This window comes from Sus scrofa, chromosome 3, assembly GCF_054392235.1.
Source record: "Sus scrofa isolate SSC_HxYL_T2T_F1_AM1 chromosome 3, Sscrofa_HxYL_maternal_Yorkshire_Landrace_v2.0, whole genome shotgun sequence".
Lineage (NCBI taxonomy): Eukaryota > Metazoa > Chordata > Mammalia > Artiodactyla > Suidae > Sus > Sus scrofa.
The window spans coordinates 54,059,218-54,079,505 of record NC_139385.1 but is presented as its reverse complement, the minus strand read 5'-3'; the positions used below and the strand labels follow the sequence as shown (position 1 = coordinate 54,079,505).

Below are 20,288 nucleotides of genomic sequence, written 5' to 3'. Positions count from 1 at the left end.
TTGAAATTATTTTTGATGTTCTGGCTCCTTTATCTTTTCTTTATACGTTTGAGAATATGTTCGTCCATGTTGACCAAAAAAAACTTCTGTTGGAATTTGACAGCTTTCTATGTTGAGTCTTCCCATCCACGAGTATAATCCATGTCCCCATTGTTGTAGGTCTTGTTTCATTTTATCACACAGATCCTCTATCACAAATATGTATACCCGGATTTCCCATTGTGGCTCAGCTTGTGAAGAACGTGAAACAGTGTCCAAGCGGACGTGGGTTCCATCCCTGACCTGGCTCAGTGGGATAAGGGTCCAGTGTTGCCCCAAGCTGCAGTGTGGTTTGCGCATGCTGCTTGGACCTGGTGTTGCTGTGGCTGTGATGTAGGCTGGTAGCCGTAGCTCCAGTTTTACCCCCTTGCCTGGGACCTCCCATATGCCGTGGGTGCAGTCATAGAATGAACTATGTAACCAAATGCTTCAAGATTTTTGCAGATCTTGTGTATTGCATCGTGTTTGTAGTTTGGGCTCCACATTATTTTTTTTTTTTTTTTGTATTTACGCATGTGATGAATGTTTTTGTGTCGATCTGAGACTTTGATAAAGTAGCCTCCATCTATTCAGTGTGTCTTGGAGATTGGGTGGGCCTTTCTGTGGAGGTAGCCATGCTATCCATGAGCATGGAGAGTTATGTTTCTTCCTTTCTAATCCGCATGTCTTTATTTCTCTTTCTTGCAAGGCTGCCCCGGCTAGTACCTACAGTACTAAGTAGAAAAGGACAAATGAGAAAGAACTTTCTGACCTGTTTTGAATTTAGGAGCACAACTTTCGTTCTTTCACCATCACGTATGAGGCTTGGTGTAGATTTTTGTCTAGATGTTCTTTACTGGGTTCAAGTAGTGTCCTTCTCTTCCTAGTTTTCTGAGCGTTTCTAACATGAATGGGTGTTGAGCTTTGTCAAATGCTTTTTCTGCACAAGCCATTGTGACCATGTAGGTTTTCCTCATTTAATGTGCTAATACAGCATATAAAGTTGATGATTTTGCATATTAAACCAAGCTAGTATTCCCCGGATACATTCCATCTGAATGTAGTGTATTGTCATTACCTTCTTTGTTCATGCATTTGTTTTATTATTTTGTGATTTGTTTTTTCCCGATTCCTTGTGTGAAAACTTAGGTTATTGATTGGAGACGTTTCGTCTTTTCTGTTCTATAAGCATTTATTGCCACTTGTTTCCCTCTTAACAACAGTTTGTCTGGATCCTACCACCGGTCACGTACTGCATGTTCATTTGCCTTCAAATCTATTTGTTTTCAAAGTTTTCCTTGAGAGTCCTCTTTGAGCATGGGTTCTTTCGAAGGGTGCATCTCAATGTCCACATATCTGGAGGCTTACTTTCTTCTCGTTCTCACTGTTATACAATGGACAGCGTATACTTTGGACATGGTGGAGTGAAATGCAGTGACTATGTGTTTCGTTATTATATAGGTTCTTCAAATGTCACTGGTGTGAATGTTTCAAGTATGAATGTTACAGAGTAGTTCTCTGCCCTTTTCCCTTATACTGTAACCATAAGGGATTTGGTGACCTGAACATATAAATGCCAGGCTTCTGAAGATGTGTCTAACAGGGCCAGTTCACAGACACCCCTGCACATTGTTTTCTGGATCGGCTTGCAAGCAGAGAGCCAGGGTCCAGGAGGGGGCCCAGATCTAGCGCTCTGGTGCTTTATATGGCATGAGCAGAGAAGCCGTGGTCCCAAGTGGGCACTGGCTGCAACCAGAAGGCGGACATGCAGGACCCAGGCCCAGTCCCTGGCTGGGGGAGCAGCACGCATGGTGGGTGAAGCCCCAGCCTCTCTCCTGCTGCCCAGGGCGGGTCTGAGCTGTGGGCGCAGCCACAAGGCTCAGAAGGCCAATGGCGGGGACACTAGGCGGTACTCCCCACCTCCGACAGCCACAATCCCTGGCTATTGGCAGTGACCGTGAAGTCCCGAGGAAGGCCAGGCTTCCAGCTGCAGGGAGGTGGTCTTGAGCAAGTCAGACCTGCCCTCTCTCTTCTTCAGCAAGCAACATTTTCCTCACGCCCTGTTGCTTCCCCCCAACCCTTGCGGTTGCCAGCCTTTCGTTTTCAACCATCATCCAAAGCGCTTCCTGAACGAAAGGGCATCCTAACCCCAACTGACTAAGAAGCACCTCTTGAAAATAAGCAAGTCGCCCCTAACACAAGACTCTTAGCGCCTTCCATGGACCATCCTTGATAGCTCCTGCATGCTGCTGAGTAGTAAAATGTTGGTGACCAAGAACTCCTCCAACGACTGGTGTGCTAGCAATAGCTTCTGTGAAAGCAGGAAGCTCCTCCCCCTCAGGCAGAGGAGGTCAGGAGACCATAGGTGATGGCCCTGTGCTCTGCTCCCTGTTTCAAGCCCTTTGGATCCCTGCCATCTGAGGAAGGAAGGCAGTGCCTGGGAAACTACCATGGTTCCTGACGCATCACTTGCCCTGCCGGGCAAGAGGTCACCTGTGAGCCAGAGGGCCGGAATCCTCCCTGGAACACACTGCCCCGTGCCCACCACTCAACAATGCCCTCCCAACAAGGCACATTGGCTGCACAGTTGTAATAGCTGGACAGTTCAGGTATGCTGTCTGTGACTTGGACAAAGGTGACTCTTTGCCTTGTTCTTGGAGGCACATGGCATCGGAAAGGGAGAACCCAGACCAGGTGGCCCAAAGCCTAAGTCAAATGGGTTTCTTCAGCCAATGCTTTGATTCCACCTTGAGGAGTTTGGAGATGAGCCTTTCCCTGGTGTCAGAGGGTAAGCTTCCCCTTGGTGTCTATCATAGACAAAGAGTGTCCAGCCCCTGGCTCCGTCTCATACAAGCTGCACCAATCCAGCCCCTGAAATTGGGAGCCTCCTTTACCCACCCTAGGGATGGTGGCCATTTCTGTGATTCTGTGAATGCAGCGTCCATTAAACCACTGTTTCCTTGTTGGAGGGATGCATGGAGGGATGCATGGAGGGATGGATGCATGGATGGATGGATTCTTTGATTGTCATTGTAGGGCCCCACCTGCAGCACATGGAAGTTCCCAGACTAGGGGTCGAATCAGAGCTGGCACTGCTGGCCTATGCTACAGCCACAGCAATGCCAGATCCAAGCCACATCTGTGACCTACACCACAGCTCATGGCAATCCTGGATTCTTTAACCCGCTGAACAAGGCCAGGGATCAAACCCACGCACTCATGGATACCAATCAGATTCTTCATCTGCTGAGCCATAATGGGATCTCCCTAAAATATTATTTGGTTATGGTCTCTACAGCTTTCATGTCTTCAAATTCTATTGCGTTCTTTTCTTTTCCCTTTTGACTCGGCTGCATTGGGACCTATGGGCTTTTTCCAGGCCAGGGGTTGAATCGGAGCTGCAGCGGCTGGCCTATGGCACAGCCACAGCAATACAGGATCGGAGGCATGTCTCATACCTACACCACAGCTGACAGCAATGCCAGAACATTAACCCAGTAAGTTAGGATCCTTACAGCCGAGCCGTGACAGGAACTCCTGCTATTTCATTTTTCATGGATTGAAGAACATGAGTGAATTCCTCACTTCCAGTGTGCCTGCACCTTAGCATTAATCCTAGACTTTTTGGTGGCTTGGGGGTGTTTTTTATTTTATTTTATTTTTTGGCTGCCACTTGTGGCAAATGGAAGTTCGCAGGGACAAGCCTAGATCCTTAACCCTCTTCCCCACAATCAGAAAATTATCACTGGTCATTTAAAGTCCTAAGTCTTCTTGTATCAAAAGCTACCTGGGGGTGGATGCCAGTGGGCTGGTGAGGTTGGGACCACTGAGCTCCACATGATGTAAGACTCCACCCCAGCCATTAAGTGGCCATGAAATTCCAGTCACTCCTTCCCCCTTCGTTTTGTCCTCGTTGGGACTAAGAGGCAGCTGCCTCCACCAATTGGCACATTGCAATAATGCCACTGAGACGATAGGATGCCCCCCCACCCACCCACCCACAAAGCAGAAAGTCCGTCCCTATAGCCAAGCCTTTTCCTCTCTGGCCAGGCCACCCCCACAGGACACCCTGGATGAGTGGAGGATCACCTCAGCCTGTCATCTGGCCACTTCAGAGAGGCAGAGAGAAACTCCCTAAAGGTAAGGGCTGTCTCCAGCCTCCATTCTCAGAACTGGTGAGTGTCCAGAGGGCTGAATGGTACCAAAGCAGCTCTCCATCCCCAGAGTGTTCAGGGATGCAGAGAACGGAACAGATGCCCCAGAAGCCCCCCTGGCCCAGCAGGCTTGAGAGACAGGGATGGTGAGGCTGTCCCTGGGGATAGTGAGAGCTGTGTACTCCCAGGAGCTGCCTGGGCATCCTTGTCTCTGTGGTGGAAAGACTTAGTGATTCACCTGTGGATCCAGACTGCCTGGGATCTCACACATGCTTCGTTCCTCTGGGGTCCCCTCTCTGTCCTCTGAGGACCCCTCTCTGAGGACACAGACACATGCAGGACGACAGTGGACCAAGTGTATTTCACAACAAAACTATTTTATCCATATTTTACATACCCTATGGCAAAGGAGCTACTGTGCCCACCCACACACACCCAGACCCAAGTCCCCACCACCTAACCCCACCCAACCCCACTCCCCTCCTGGCCCTGGTCATTCTGTCCTTCCTCCCCACCCCTATGTCAGCCAGGATGGTTGCTGGGACCTGGAGGAGCCCAAGGCTTCCATGGGGGCTGCCCTGTTGGGCTGGCCCTGGAAGGCTGGCCCACTGTTCCCTCCTGGCTGCAGTGCCACTTCCTCCTCCTCCTCCCTGTGACAGATGGGTCACACCTGCTCGTTTGGGGCTCTGAAGGGCCAACCAGCCCCAGAGCCAGGGCGGGCCTCCCAGAGCCTCGCAGGTCAGCCCTAGGCCTGGGCAGCTTCTCAGCAGCGGCCGGGCCTCCACACACAGCCCGCTTCCTAGACTTGGCAGCTGCCGGGGGCACCTGGGCTGAGGCCCATTCTCTGGGGAAAGGGGGCCTGGGAAGCTTGCCGCGCCCCCAGCCCCCCAGGGCAGACAAGACCCGAGGCAGGGACAGGGCTCTGTGGCCGCCCCCAGGGCAGCAGGCTGTGGTGAAGGCCCAAGAGGAAGGCCAGGCTGGGGAGCTCCTCCTCATCCTCACTGAACCCTTGACCCGGCCCTGGGGCTCCGCTAGGCGAAGAGGCCTCCCTGAGAACCTTTTTGGCCCTGGGTCCTGATGGAGGGCCCGAGCGCTTTGTGCCCTGGCGAGGAAAGGGCTGTGCAGTTCCAGACTGAGGGGACTCCTGATGTCCTGGAGAGGGCACAGGGCCTTTGTGCCTGAACAGGCCCCTGTCTGTCTGGCGGTGCCTTAGATGGCCGTGGAAATCCATCTGGGGTGTACAGCTTTCATCGCTGGCCCCGGGCTGTGGGCCTTGCTCATTCCTCTGGGCATCTTGGCCGGCAGCAGACTCAGAAGGTCTTGAGTCCAGCTGGGGTGCCCTGTGATTGGGGGTGGCCGGCACCCTGTCCTCCTCCTTCGAGGCCAGGGCTCGTTTCTGCACCAGCTGGCGGGAGGGAGGTGGACAGTGACCGCTCTGCACCCTCCAGGGAGAGCCGGGGGTTATGGGCAGGGGGAGGTGAGATGGGACTCACATCCCGATACAGACCCTGTGGCACTCCTGCCTTCCTCCTGGACCTTCCCCCCAGAAGGGTCCCTGCCCCCTCCCCGGCTCCCCTCCTCCCCTTCCATTCATCCTGCCCTGCACCCACCTGGGCAGCCTCCCTGGTGCAGGGCCTCTCAGTCAGGGGAGGGAGGGGCAGGGCCTTCAGGGCCTCCTGCTCTGGGTCCCTCCTCTGCCCTGGCTGACCTGGGTCCTTGCCTCCTGGATTTCCTGGGTCACCTGGGTTCCCCCCCTGCCCCAGTCTCCCTGAGTGTCGCTCCCTCCCCCGGCCACCTCTTCAGGGGAGAGTCCTTCCTCCTGCTCCAGCTCCTCAGCCAGGGCCGAGAGATCCAGCTCTGGTTCTGGGGAAAGCAGTTCTGCCAGGAATCGGGGGTGAATGACCGCCTCCACCTGGGACAGAAGGAAGAGGCTGTGAGCATCCTCGGCAGGAGGGACCTGGGAGGCAGGAAGACGTGTGGGGGAAACGTGAAGAGCAGAGACCGATCCAGAGTCCCCTGCACAATGGGGGAGCTTTCAAACTGTCATGGGAATTGTCTACACTCACATAAACACACACACACTCAGAAGCAGTTGCACGTGCAGACACGTGCGCAAAAGCTCAAACACACGTGCACAGAAACAGTCACAAAGGCATACAGAGAGGGACACACATGTACAAACATATACATCCACATATACACATCCTATGCACATAGGTACACTCAGACACCCAGGATCACACGCAGATCTCAGGATCCAGGAACAGAGCATAAATCCCATTGTCCTGGGCCAAAGCCAGAACTAGGGTGCCAAGAGGACCTCTCCCTGGAATCCTATAGACCCAGACTGCAGGCCCAGCCCACCTTGGTGACAAAGTCCTCCTGGGAACACAGCTTGTCAATGTAGCTGAGGAGTTCCGGGTCCGGGAAGGTGCCGTCCTCGTCCTGCGCCAGGTCATTTCCCTCCTCTCCACATTCCGCATCTGACTCCCCCGTGGCTGAGGGCCCAGGACCCACCAGTGCCTCCATGAGGTCCCCACACTCTCTCACAGCCTCAGGGGGGCTCTCCTTGAGGGCCTTGTTCTCCAGCGGCTGCCGGGATCTGCGTGGCCTTGGGCGTGTGGGCTGGACCCTGGGGCCGTGTTTCCTTGGAGCACAGGCTGAGGCAGAGCAGGAGGAAGGGAAGGTGAGGGGATCCAGCACCCAGAAGCTGACCCCTGAGCAGGTACAGGGGAGGGCAGTGTTGCGGGGGGGGGGGGGGGGGCATGGACATGGGTGTGGGCGGGGTCAGGGCCAGCCAGAGCCTCATGCTTGGTGGGAGGCCAGAGAAAAGGAGGATGTGTGGAACCTCAAATGACCAGGGGTCTCCCCACCAGCACACATGTTAGGCAGATTGCACAGGGGCCCCTTAGACAGGGAGGAGGGTGATGAGTTTCCAAACGGGCCACATTCATACCCCAGAGGGAGAGAGGGCCACTGAGACCCCCCTCAGGGGCTGTTCTTGTTGAAAGGTCAATGCCCCCTTGAGGGAAAAGGACCAACCTGGGGACAGTGGCCATTCCTAGGCCCCTAGTACCTTTGCCTTGACCTCCAGTGGGAAGGTGGTTAACTGGCCGAGTGCCCGGTTTGCGGGATGTGGGTTCCTGAGGAGCCGGCTTTGGTGGAGCTGGAGGAGGCATGCCCTGCACCCCCTTCGTGCATGACAAGTTCTCCATCCGGATCTCATCCTCTGCCTCAAATTCCATGAACCTGGGGGATGTTGAGGGACAGGCCACAGTGAGAAAAAGGCCTGGGCTCTGGAGCCCACCCAGGGCAGCAGGACTGAGGGGGTGAGGAGAGGGTGTCCTTGGGGCTGTCAGGGCCCTGTGAGGTGCTGTCCCAGCAGGGAGCCGCTCTGGGGCAGGTACAAGATCTGGGCCACCTCCTGCCTCGCCGGCCCTGGAGATGGAAGGCATGGCCCAGCAGAGACCCAGGTTACTGTGTTGAACCAGGCCTAGGGGGCCCATGGTGGTTTGGGGGGACCCTGCTCATGGCCCCCCAGACCTTGCCTGAGCCAAACAATGGAGACAGCCAGCGGCCCGGTCAGGCGTGTGTCCCCACCGGGCCCTTTGCCTGAACCCAGAACCCGGGGCTGGGCGTGAGAGTCCAGGAAAACACACGTGAGACAGGGCCCAGCACAGGCTGGAGAGGGGATACTAAACTTAGAGGAGCAGTGTCACTTGCCTCTGCGAGGTGCTCCTTTGGTTTTGTTTAGAAACTAGGGGATTCACGTGCAGAAATCACAGGGAGGGCCAGAGACCCATGGGCTTCCCCAAGGATGCCCAGTTGCCCATTCCAGCCACCGTTGATGAGGAGAGGCATACCACATGCTAGGTCAGTGGCTGCCAGGCACCCAGCATGAAGGGGTGCCAGGCTGCCGGGTGGAGGCCACACCCCTGCACAGCCCCTTGTGCCTGCAGGTGACCTCCTCCTGGGCTGCCAGGGCTCCCAAGGCCATCCTGAGGCCTGCCCAGGTCAGCATCAGGGTAGGGCAGAGCTCCTGGGACAGGCAGGGTGGAAGAGCCAAGCTCTCCAGGTGGCAGAGGGGATTCCGGAGGGCGATAGGATTCGGGGATTCAGGGAACAATAGGTGTGAGGTGCCAGCCTCCTCTTGCATCCTCTCTGATTATCACCACCACAGCCAGATCCTGCCCTGGGGTCTCCCCATCACCCACCACCCACCCCACCATGTAGCCCACGCCCCCGGACACTGACTCACTTTGCTGCCATTTCATAAAAGGGCATCCTCTCAAAGTTGCTCGTGTGCTGCCATTCCTGCGTGGCCCGCCGCATTCCCTCCTCCAGCGTCATGGTGGGCTTCAGGCGAGCCAGGGTGCGAAGCACTGGGCTGCAAGCCCTCGGGGTCAGTCTCCTGGTACAGCCCAGCCCCCACTGCCCAACCCCACCCAGCCCCAAGGCCTGCATGTGTCCCAACACAGTCAAACCCAGGCTCAAGAGGGTGAGAGGAGGGTGTCTGGAGAGCAAAGGCAAGCCTTCCTGGTGACTGTTGCCACCGCCTCCCACTCGCCAGAGGATGATCGTCCACTCCCTGGCTATAGCCGGGACACGGTGGCTAGGGGGGGGCTGCCATCTCATATAAAATGCAGCCCCATCAATGAGGGAAGGCAGGTGCCAGGCTACCTGCTAACAGGTCCGAGAAGCCCAAAGATTCTTCTGCCCGGTCCTCTGAACTCGATGGCCTAGGCCCCCTTTTCTGAGGGACCTCAGGGCTAGATGGGAAGTTCCTGCCAGGCTCACAGCTCTAGGAGGATAGACCCTTGCCCTTAGGAGAGCTCTACCACCTCCCCTTTCTAGCCGGAATTCTTCAGAACAAGGACCAGGCATGCAGAAAGCTCTGTCCTGGGCCTGAATGTCCTAAGCTTTATCTGAAGTGATACCCACTGGCCACCACATGCCCAGGTCCATGTTGAAAGGAGGTAGCACCAGAGAAGTAGGTCCCATTCAAACTTTGGCTCCTCACATCAGAGCAGGACCCTCTCGGGCTGCTCTTCTGCACTAAATGTTACCATGGAACTGCAGAAAGTAAGACAACTGGTCTCGCATGGTGGTGGTAGCTGAGCTAAGGCACGGAAAGGATGTCATGGACTGGACGTGTGACACATCTGGAGTGAAAACATGCCTCCTCATAGCATGGGCACTGCTGTCAACCCTCCTCCTTCTTTCTAGGTTGAAGGCTCCCTGGAAACCTAAGCGGGGAGTCCATGCCAAGTTCCTCTATATGTGAAGGCTCCAGATGAGCTAATGAGGGCCTGAGAGATCACTTACATGAGAAAGCAGGAGAGAGCTTCCGCATCAGGGCTCTGGGGCAGGTGGCTCCGGGCCAGGGACTTGAAGCGCTGCCAGCGTCGGAAGTTCTGATAGACGCTCTTACGGTCACAGGCGTCCTCCCGAGGGCCCCTGTGCTGGGAGGCATGCAGGCTGCCTGCCCCAGAGGTGCCATGTGGCCATGGCCCAGAGCTCCCTGGGGGCAGGATGAAGGCCATCTGGGCAGCTGGTGGTGCAGCTTGAGGAGGAAGGCCTGGGGCCAACCCTCCCTTGCCAGCCCGAGCTGCTGCAATAGCCGGGGCGGCCACAACTCTGTCCCCTGCAGGGGTGGCTATGCAAAGGGGGGCAGGACACAAGGCACTCCCCCTGAGGGCCCTGGAAGCACTCCTATTGAGTGGGGCCTGAGGACGCCCAAAGGCCTGAGTCTGGTGGGGCGATGCTGACCTCCCTCCTGACCAGACTGGGACCGTGATGTTGCCAATCCCTGGGGCAATGGGGCCATGGTCAGCAGGAGCCCCCCGAGGTGTCCCGGGGTGAGCTGGCTGCAACAGGGTGCTGCCAGGCAGGAGTAATGGGGCCATGGGCGGTGGCAGGGGCTGCGCCCAAGCCGGCTGGGGTTGGGAGCCAGGAGTGAGTGGAGGATAGGACCGTGAGGCCCCAGGGTGCATGACCACATCCGTGCCCAGCGGTGGAGTTGCTGTGGAGAGAAAGGAAAGGGGGGAATGGAGGAGGAGAATGGGCAACTTGGACGGAAGCTCTCTGGGGACTCAGAGTGTACACCTCAGCGGGAGAGGGCATTTGGACAGAGGAACCTGTGTGTTGTGCAGATGCCTTGGAGGGACTTTCATGGCCTGACTTCCGGTTGAGAATGACTTCCCCGGTGACCTTGATGCCTCACACCAAGTTCCCTGGCCCCGCCTACCAAGAAGCGCTCAGCTCAGCAGCAGTGATTGGAGAGCCTCCCTGAGGAGCTTCCTGGCACCTCTCCCTCACAGGCTGTCCCCACGTCCTGGACCTGAGAGGCCATCTACTCTGAGCATGCCCCTCAGCAAGGTCACCAGCAGGTAGGGGCCTTCTCCAAGGTCCTTCCGGGCACCGTAAGGCCTTTGATGGACCGGCACTGTCTAAAGTCTTAGGGCCTCACTTCCTCCTCAACCCTTCCTTTCTCGATGCTCAGCACACATCCGTTCGGTCTTTCTTTCCTGACCTCACAAAACAAATCTCAAAGGCTGAGAAGATCAGTCTGCACACAGAAACCTTAGACAAACACAGAACACCCCCACCAAGCATGCACCTGCCTCTCAGAACCACCCAGAGTGGACACTTCACAGCGGCTAAGTTGTGCCACCCCATCCCGATGGCCCTGAATCACTCCCACCATGCAGTTCTGTTCCTCAGAGAGAAGTCTGAGAGGTAGGTGTGTGTCCCCGGCATTCTTGTCATTGCCCATCCAGGGTTGGCTGCAGAAGATGAGCACGGGCCCAGGGTGGCTCACGTTACATGGGTCATGGGAGTACAGGCTGCCTGTGGTCCTTCCCCTTCCAGCTCCCAATAATGGAAAGTGAGGACAAACTGAGAATCAGGCAGGAGTCAGGTGCCATTGTGAGAAAACTGTCTGTCCAGGAGAAGGAGGGTACATACCACGATGCACCTAATTAGTCTCCACAGGTGTCCTAGGAGGTTTCAGAGTAGCAGACTAGATCATCTTCCTGCTTCTGCGCTCCGCCGCTTCCCCCCGCCCCCCCGCCCCCGCATTGCAAAGGAAGCCGCCTTCATAGGCATTCCACCGGAACCAACAACTCTCCTCATGTGGTCCATGCCCTTGAAGTAGTGACTTGAAATAGGAACACACTCTTCATCTCAAAGTCAGGCCTCAGCTTCTGCCGTGAGATACCTGACACGATGAGCAATGTCTGAAGAGATGTATTTCCACAAAAGGGAAACCAATACAGAACAACTCAGGAACACGAGTCCTAGCTTGGGTGAAGTCACATGGTTGCCCATCCCTTGTGGAATCCAAGGCCACAGTTCCCTGACCTGAGAAGTGAGTTCTGGGCTGGACGGAGGGAAAAGTCCTGGGCGGTGGCAGCGAGAGTCACATCCTGCCCAGCTCAGAGAGGACACTTTAATGAGCATGTGGCCACAGACAACACCCCCTGGCACTGAGTCGTTTTCTGACTATACCCTCTCATTCCACGCCCCCATTAGACAGAGTATGCTCCAGCTCAAATCCCTTAGAGAGATCTGGTGAGGCGAGCTTCAGATGCCTAAGGACCACGAGGCAGGGCTAGGCTTTCCCCGTGACCCTCCCAGTGCCAGCAACAGGACACTGGCTACACACACGTTCCAAGCGGCTTGTCTCCCTTCTAGAAACAGCCACCTGCCTGCTGCCATCCTGCCTCCCCAACCAGAGCAAGTCCTCTTTATCCGCCTCCAAGCTGTCGTCCTCCCCAGGGCAGGCTCAGGTTTCTACAGGTCCCCAGGCTCCCCAGGTGAGATGTCCCTGGGGTGTAGTGCTCTCTCCTTCCTCTCCTTCAGTCCAACTCCGTGTCCACAGTGAAGGGTCCCAACGGAAACCCATGGATTTGAGGGAGGCACTTTCTCTTGGAAAACAGCCCCCGTCTAGAGGCTTACCTCCTCCTGAAGCCATTCCCACAGGCATGGGCCCGGACCACCACGGGCTGGCGGCCTCAACGTGAACACTCAAGGGCAGGACCCAGCGAGCGACCTGCTCCAGCAGACGCTCAGGATGCAAGTAAAGGAGCCCAAGTTTGAATCTCAACAGTAGAACGTGGGCCTCGAGACATTCTGCAGTGGGGGAGGGGCTGAGGGCAGGTGAGCCTGGGTGGGGGTGGGGTACCATTCCATGCTGGCCTCTGCAGGTAGGCAAGAACCAGACGTTTCTTCCGCCTTATGCAGTGGCCAGACAATTGTTGAGTGCCTCCTTGGGCAATGTATGGGTTGGTTTTCAGAGTCATAGCACCAAGGTTTGTCTCGATGTTCCCTTTCACTTCGTTATCCATCAACCTAGTTGTTGTCCCTCAACCCGCTCTGCTTCCGCCCTGGCTCTTGACTTACATCCCCGGAGGCTAGACTCTCTGAACAAAATTCACCATTTCTCACCTGATAAACACTTGGGTATTCATGGCCGCCTGGGACACAATGTTTAAACTTTGGCTTCTCTCAGCAGACCCACCATTTTTGATTGGTGTATGTCCATCTTTCCTAAAGAAGCGGTCCTTGTGTGCCAACCAGCATCCAGCAGGACCCACCTTACTCACGTTCCTGTGTGCTGGAAAGGCCCAGTCCATCCAAAAAGCCGTTGCACAGCCCACGTGTCCAAGACCAGAGATCACTCTGACTTGTTTCCCGTATTATGACATTGCTGGTAAGTACTGTGTGTTTCACCTTTTAAGTGATTTAATGTCACATTTTCAACAAATCATACCTTCTCCGGGATCACAATCCACTTGCGCAAAATAGAATATGCAGTGTTGAGTCCTCCTCCCCACCTCTTTGCCCTGTCCACTCAGTCCTCTTTCCAAACGGAAATCAGTGTTACCTGTTTCATTGAAATCTTTTCAGAGATAGTTTGGGCAAGGAAAGTTGAATGCAATCCATTTGCCTTTTCAAGAAGTATTGCTTTGTCTCTGGTTGAAAATTAAAATGTGCGCAGGGAACTGCATCTTGGACTTGTGATGGAAAATGTTGCAGGATAGTGAGAAAATGATTATATGTGTATAATATAAATACATATATATGCATATCTATATATATATGCATCTATATATATGTATACATATCTATATGTATACATATATAGGTGTGTGTGTGTATATATATATAAATATAAATATATATATATATATATATATATATATATATTCACCTCTGTCTGTATGACAGGGTCCTTTTGCTGTACAGCCAAAATAGACGAAGCATTGTAAATCAACCGCAATGGAAAACATAGCATATTATAAGATCAAAGAGTTCATCTTGCAAAAAAGGAAAAAAGGAAAATAGAAAATTAAATCATGTCCCAGTATATCTGAGTATCTTTACTTTGGTTGCCTTCATACTGATATCGTGGCTCCTCTGTTACTGGACTAGTTTTTGTCACGGGAGTTTCTACATCCTCTTGAAATTCAAAGTACTGAAAGGGCAGAGTGGTCAAGGCCAGGCAATAACAATAGTAAATGTCCAGCTCCATTTGAATTTTTCATTTCCCATACACAGTGCCTGCATTTAGCCTGAACTGTGTCCCATGCAACATTTTGGACATATCGTTACTGCAAGTACTTTCCCTACTTATCTGAAATTTACCTTTCCCTCAGAATCTGCATGTATCTGGCAAGACTAGCCAAAAAGGGTAACATATTAGGCTATTAGGAGTGGGCAGTTCTTGAGAGGATGAGAGCTTGGAGTAGAGACTGAAAGGTGCATTTTGGTCCAACCCAAAATGAAATGGCAAAGGGACCCAAAATCTGCAGGCTCTTTGGATGAAATGGAAATGGAAGAGCCAGGGTATACTATTGAGTGTTTGCGCTTAGTGGGGTTAAGGACAGAAGTAAGGGACAAGACGACAAAATCTTCTCTTTCCTTCTGTGAAAGAACTAGGATGTCCTAGAGATGTGGGGGGGTTTCCCTTCTTTTTATTGCTTTCTCCTTTTGGGGCCGCACCTGCTGCCTATGGAAGTTCCTAGGCTAGGAGTCACATCGGACCTGCAACTGCAGGCCTATGCCAGAGCCAGAGCAATGTGGGATCCAAGCCGTGTCTGGGACCTACAGCGCAGCTCACGGCATCCCCGGATCCTTATTCTACTGAAGGAGGCTGGGATCGAGCATGCATCCTCATGGATACTGGGCGGGTTGATGTCTGCTGAGCCACAGTGGGAGCTGCTGGCTTTTGCAGGTGTTAAAAAATCCACTGCCCGTGAAGTGGGTGTGGCCTTTGACTCAGTGCCAGCATTTTATCCACCAATGTCCAATCTCCACGTGTACAAACCCACTCCCGTCGACGTCCTAGCCTGCAAGCCCTGCTTAAAAGCTGGTGCATTTCCTGTCTGCACCCCATACCCTTGCTCTTTAGAATCGAGGCTCATCATTGCCTATGGTCCTGTCTGCATGGGAATCACACTAGCATCCCTTACACAGCAAAACGGAAACACAAATGAAACAAAGTTCTCTGAATCTTATTTTCACATTGGGAGTTAAGGTCAGCTTATCACGACGCAAACGATAGGAATGAGTATTTGTGTTTTGTGTGGTGAGAAGCGAGGACTCAGGAACTTTGTCAAGGGAGGTGAGGGGTGAAAACCTACTAGGACTGCAACCAAATCTCTTGGGAGGCAAGAGTCCCTCTCTGCTGTGGCAGAACTACAATTCCTCCTGATGTTAGGGTGTTGGGGAAGGAAAGAGAGGTTTCAAGGACTGTTCCACCTTGAGAAAAAGACTTGTGTGGGTGCTTCAGAAGCTTCTTGCCCCTTGCAAAGGAAAATGGACTCAAAAGAGGGTGGGAAGCTGAGGTGAGAGTATTTCATGCAATGCCATGGTGAGCTTTGTATCAAGAAACCCTTGATGGGGCATTGCAAAAATAAACACCTTGGGAGTGTTGCTCTGTATTTGAGCTTTTATAATGAAGAAACATGTCAAGGGTTTTCAAACAAGACCTTCATATGAGAAGATTGCTGAGGCAACCATTGTACCCAGACATTCAAGAAGGGCGGGCGTCCTTGTTGCTTCCTCCCCTTCTTCAGCCATTCACGCAATTAGTTGCAAGAGTCTCACGTATAGCTCAGACGTAGTATGTGTGAGGGGTTTTTTGTTTGGTTTTGAATTCTTATTTCCCCAATACAGTTTTTTTTTTCCTACTGCACAGCATGGTGACCCAGGTACGCATACATGTACACACTCTATTTTCTCACAGGAGCATGCTCCATCATCAGTGACTAGGCAGAGTTCCCAGTGCTACACAGCAGGATCTCATTGCTAATCCATTCCAAGGCAATCATTTGCATCTACCAATCCACCCCACTCCCTCCCCGGATGTCATATTGGAATGAGTCATCTCAGGGACACGGATACAAACATTGCCTTGTGGAAACATAATGCTCCCGATTCTGCAATCTTTTTTCTTTTTCTTTTTTCCTTTTTTCTCTTTTTTTTTTTTTTTTTTTTTGTCTTTTGTCTTCTGAGGGCTGCACCTGCGGCATATGGCACTTCCCAGGCTAGAGGTCCAATCAGAGCTGTGGCCCCCGGCCTATGCCAGAGCCACAGCAATGCCAGATCCGAGCCGTGTCTGCAACCTACACCACAGCTCACATCAACACCCGATCCTCAACCCACTGAGCCAGGCCAGGGATGGAACCCACAACCTCATGGTTCCTAGTCAGATTTGGTTGCACTGCACCATGACACAAACTCATTCTTTTTTCTTTTTTCTTTTTTTTTTTTTATACTACATCAAAATCCTACATCCCTACATCCCAGAGGCAGAGATTCTCCAATTAGCTACCCTGTAGTTAGGGAAACCAGTCATGGAAGTGGGTATCTCAACGTCCTTTGGACCATGACCTCTGATTGTTCCTGCAGAGCGCTTCGGGGCAGGCATTGACAACTGAGGAGAAACATCTCTGGAAATGGATCTCTAGCATCAGAAGACAGTGAGTCTTCCACTCCCGCATGGAAATTTAAAGGCCCCGAGAGATACCAGGTTTGTGTCTTGCGGACTTTTCAAGTCTGTGCCCTTGGGAGCTCTTCGTGTTGTTAGATGTAAGGGTCTTCAGCGGTATCCTGTTGAGTAAGAAGAGCTCTGATGTTGCAGCTGACCAGAAAAGGGATCAGATGGTTCTGGTTTCTTTGGTGAGCATTACAATGTCAGGTCAGTACGGTGAATCTGCTCCTACATATTGTTTGTTGGATTGTCAACTGAAACCCTATGAAGTAGTCCAAGAAGTAGGGAGGGAGAGTAATATTGTTCCCAGAGTACCTGCTGTGTTGTGATTGGCCAAGAGGGTCCAGTTTAGTTCACCAGTATAACCAAAACCTTACAAAGGAAACACCTGTGCGTCAACCTTTGTTGAAAAACCTCCGTGTATTAAAGAAATACATGACGAATAAACATTCGAGTAGAACAGATGCATTTGCAAAATTCTCTAGGCATGACGACAGGAGCAACATCTCTGAAGAGAGTTTCCCAGGTCTAGAATTCCTTGCTAGAATGGTTCTTTAATGGATCCATCCAATTTGCTAGGGTAAAGAACCTTCTATTTCTAGAAAAGAAAAGGAAAAAAATAAAAAACAGTATACAAAACCCAAGGTACTGCAGCCCGAAGGGCATGAATGTACTTGGCCCAATTTGAGGATTCTGTGCTTAGGCTGGATCTCTCCAAACTCTTTTATGGGGATCCTATCTAAATGCATGGGTTTCACATATGCAGTGTGAACGTGGGGGCTCATCTCCCAAGAGATAGGTTTTAAGAAGAGATGGCCACAGAAGTTCCCAGGGAGAAGGGAGCAAATGCAAATCCTCCATTACCTTCCTCTCTTGTAGTGAGCCCCTGGGCCAGCTCTTCCCATGCCCCCTGCCTGCACACATGCACGTGTCCACTGCTGAACGGGCCGTCGTGCACAGAGACTACCGTCCTCCAACGGCTCCTAGTGTCTGTTGAGGTGGGTCCGCTGGGGAAGCCAGTAGCGCACCAGGGAGCACAGAGGGCGGTTTCCCAACAGGGGAGCCGCCTGGGGACGGGGCCAGTCGTGGCGGCCTTTAGAATTCATCCTGTGAAGGCCCTGCTAAGGAATATGGGGACTCCTCACCCGTTGGGTGTGACCGCTCTGCACTCTTGCGCATGCTGCAGGATATCTGGGCCCTCCTCCGAGTGGGTTCATGCCTGCATGGAGCTCAGGTCCGGAGCAGTGTTTCCACCACAGCTTTTAGCAGCACTGTGGATCAGGCTGCTGGAAGTCTTCAGGGATTTCGGGGCCTACGGAGGCAGGTGACTAAAGTGTGTGAGCGATTAAAACATGTGCCATTCCAGTGCGCCCACCGTTCTAAAGAGTGGGAAAGCTAGAAGGAAGAATTTCCAATTTGAAAACCCTCAAGCAGTTTGCAAGAAGTAGCTCAGGTCACGGGAAAAGGAGTGAAGATGTAACGTCCATGCTCCTAGTTTCACTGGTGTCTTCCTTTTGCACAAAACCATATCAGTCAGCCCTTATGTTCAAACGGCATGCTTGGGTCAGTGATGGGGGCAACTTTGCTGAACGTAGTGCTGACCACCTAGTTGTAGCCTGATGTGACTCGTGGTGGGTCTGCAAGCCTAGAGGGGATTGGTACATGTTTACTTGGTTGTTGGGAATCTGGTAATCCGTCAGATGTGAGGGTTGGTTGGGTTTTGTCTATGGATATGTGTGTATAAGGGGAGATCATGCCTGTGTTTTCGTGAGCATTTTTAAGGGGGAGTGTTGTCTCTGGTGGGTGCCGAGATGTGACAGAGGCATACTCCAGGAGCTGGCATTCAGGTGTTTGTAAGTTGGTGTTCAGGGGCATATTTTTCCTGTGATGTTTTCCCCCATGACGTTGGGGATTGTGTGTCTCGTGATGGACTTGGTAGGATTATCTGCCTGTGCACAAGGGCAATGTTAGGTAAGTACGGGAGCCTATTCGCTTGGGTGTACAGTCTGTTTATTTGTACATTTGGGCATGTAGTGAAACTTCGTGGTTGGGACTTGACCCCAGCCAAAATTGAGAGTGGGACTGGAATCTACCTCCCCCTTAGCTTAGCACTTGAACCCAGGATCCCAGGTTCAGAGAGGATTCGAGCGCACAGACTTCTTCTTTTTGGTGGCATCTGCCCCATGCGGAGTTTCCCCGTCCTAGGATGGAGTGCCACAGCAGCAATCTGGGCCACTGTGGTGAAAACTCGGGATCCTTAACCTTCTGCGCCACAAACGAACACCTCGAGCCCACTGTCTTTGCAGTCAGACCCCCCACCTGGTGTCAGGATTTGATGAAGCTCAGGTGCTTCTGCTTCGTTGCAGCAAGAATTTGGCATGAAGCAAAGCACCAGGTGAAGAGTGAGTTTATTCGCATTAGACCCTCGTGGGAGATGCAAGTAAGCTGGCCAGGGAGCAGAGCCGCCGAGAGAACCAAGAGAGCTACATTCATGGAATCAAAGGAACAGTGGGGAAGGGAGAAGACTGCCTTCTTCCTCATTTCCTCATTTGGGGGCGGATAGCAAGGCTTCCATCCTCAGTTCCTCATTGTGCCCTGTCTGGATGGTGTGCACTGGACTGTCACAGTGCTATTTTCAAATCTGTGTGTATTCCCAGGAGTTTGGTAACATATAAAATAGGGTAATTCATCTCAGGTTTCCATATGCTGTCCTCTTTTACCTAGTCGTGTCCCCTTTCACCTGTATTTCTGTCTTGGTGAGGTGCAGAGATGCTACTCGTCAAGGACTGTTCTCTCCCTGACCTCATAGCGTCAGGACTCGATCTCCATATCTGTTGTCTTGAGCTTTAACTCTTGGGGGTTGTGTCTTGAGCGTGTCTGGCACTTAGATGCATCTGGTCTTCCTTCGAGTCGTGTAAATCATTGCTGGGTTACTTCTCTTGAGTGGCCATCAGCTTAAGACAGTTTCAAAGACTCCTTTAAACCTTGTCTTTAGCCCATCCCCAGTGGGAGTTTTCTGCTCTTTAAGGATCCTACTCTATCCTTATGTTTAGGATGATTATTTGTGTATTCACGGCATGTCGTCTGGCTCTTTGCTTTTGTGTGTAGTAAATGTTCAGGAGCTGTGCATGCGTGTGTCTTTTGATGTGTAGAGGGCAAGTCTGACTATCTTCTGGGACTGGTGAATGTTATGTAGGTAGGTGTGCTGTGTTGGTATGCTTCTGGATTCTGCATGCTGGAAGAGGGCATGCGGTGTGAGCCTGGGGGAGTGTGGGGTTATGGGCATGCGGCGAGTGTGTTATATGTGTATTTGGAACAAAGGACGTTCCTGTGCAGGGTGCTAGGTTTGCAGTTGTGTCGTGTACTGAGTAATTGTGGGTCTGCTTGGGGCTTTTGGAGAGTCGTGTGTGTGGTGCGTTTGGGTGTGTATTCAAGGGGCATGGGCACTTGGAGGCATATTTGCTGGGGCTATGCAATTGTAGTTTTCGGGAGGGACATGTTAGGCTTATATATGTGGGGAAGTGGGTATGTGTGCTTCTGACGGAGAGATGAGGTTCTCTGTTTATGCAGGGGCGTTGGAGACGTGCATTTCTAGGTATGAGAAATATGTGCTATGGTTATTTGTTAGGAGTTGCAGATGGATGAGCTGGCTCCTAGTATCGTTTGATATATGCAAGTCATTTCCTATGAGGCTTGCTGGCGATAGGTCCATGTGTCTTACGTGTGTATACTTGTCTGTGTGTCTATCACCAGGTGCATGAATGACCAAGTTTTGTTCATATGGTATGGAGGTGTTGGGAGTGTGCCACGGTTGGGTTGTTCCTCTGCAGAATGCTGAGGTGTTTATACCGGTACTAGGTACGACGAGATTGTGTGTCTACATTGAGGGTGAGGGCTGAAATACCTATGCATTTGACACACACACACACACACACACACACACACACACACACACACAGGTGCAGTGTCCTTTTGTTTCTATGTTGGGGGAGGAGCAGGGCGGTTGTGTTTTGGAGAGGTGGCACAATGTCTAGTGTTTGGGGCATCTGCACGTTCAGGGGTTGGGAATATTTGTATGTGCGTGTCCATGGGTGTTTGAGAATTGTACATGTGTATCA

At 52.4% G+C, this 20,288-nt stretch overlaps 1 protein-coding gene across 1 annotated transcript in view; it reads right to left on the bottom strand.

Moving 5' to 3' along the window:
- Positions 1–4,971: 4,971 nt before the first annotated feature.
- Positions 4,972–20,288, bottom strand: part of LOC146404630 (uncharacterized) — a 38,349-nt gene continuing 23,032 nt past the window's right edge. Inside the window, exons 10-18 of the mRNA XM_085020111.1 lie at positions 13,560–13,650; positions 12,132–12,305; positions 10,100–10,194; positions 9,498–10,039; positions 8,431–8,559; positions 7,249–7,421; positions 6,537–6,832; positions 5,968–6,084; positions 4,972–5,577 (exon numbers count right to left, since the gene is read on the bottom strand). Of these exons, the coding sequence (XP_084876237.1) occupies positions 4,972–5,577; positions 5,968–6,084; positions 6,537–6,832; positions 7,249–7,421; positions 8,431–8,559; positions 9,498–10,039; positions 10,100–10,194; positions 12,132–12,305; positions 13,560–13,650 (2,223 nt within the window). The remainder of the gene's footprint in view (positions 5,578–5,967; positions 6,085–6,536; positions 6,833–7,248; positions 7,422–8,430; positions 8,560–9,497; positions 10,040–10,099; positions 10,195–12,131; positions 12,306–13,559; positions 13,651–20,288) is intronic.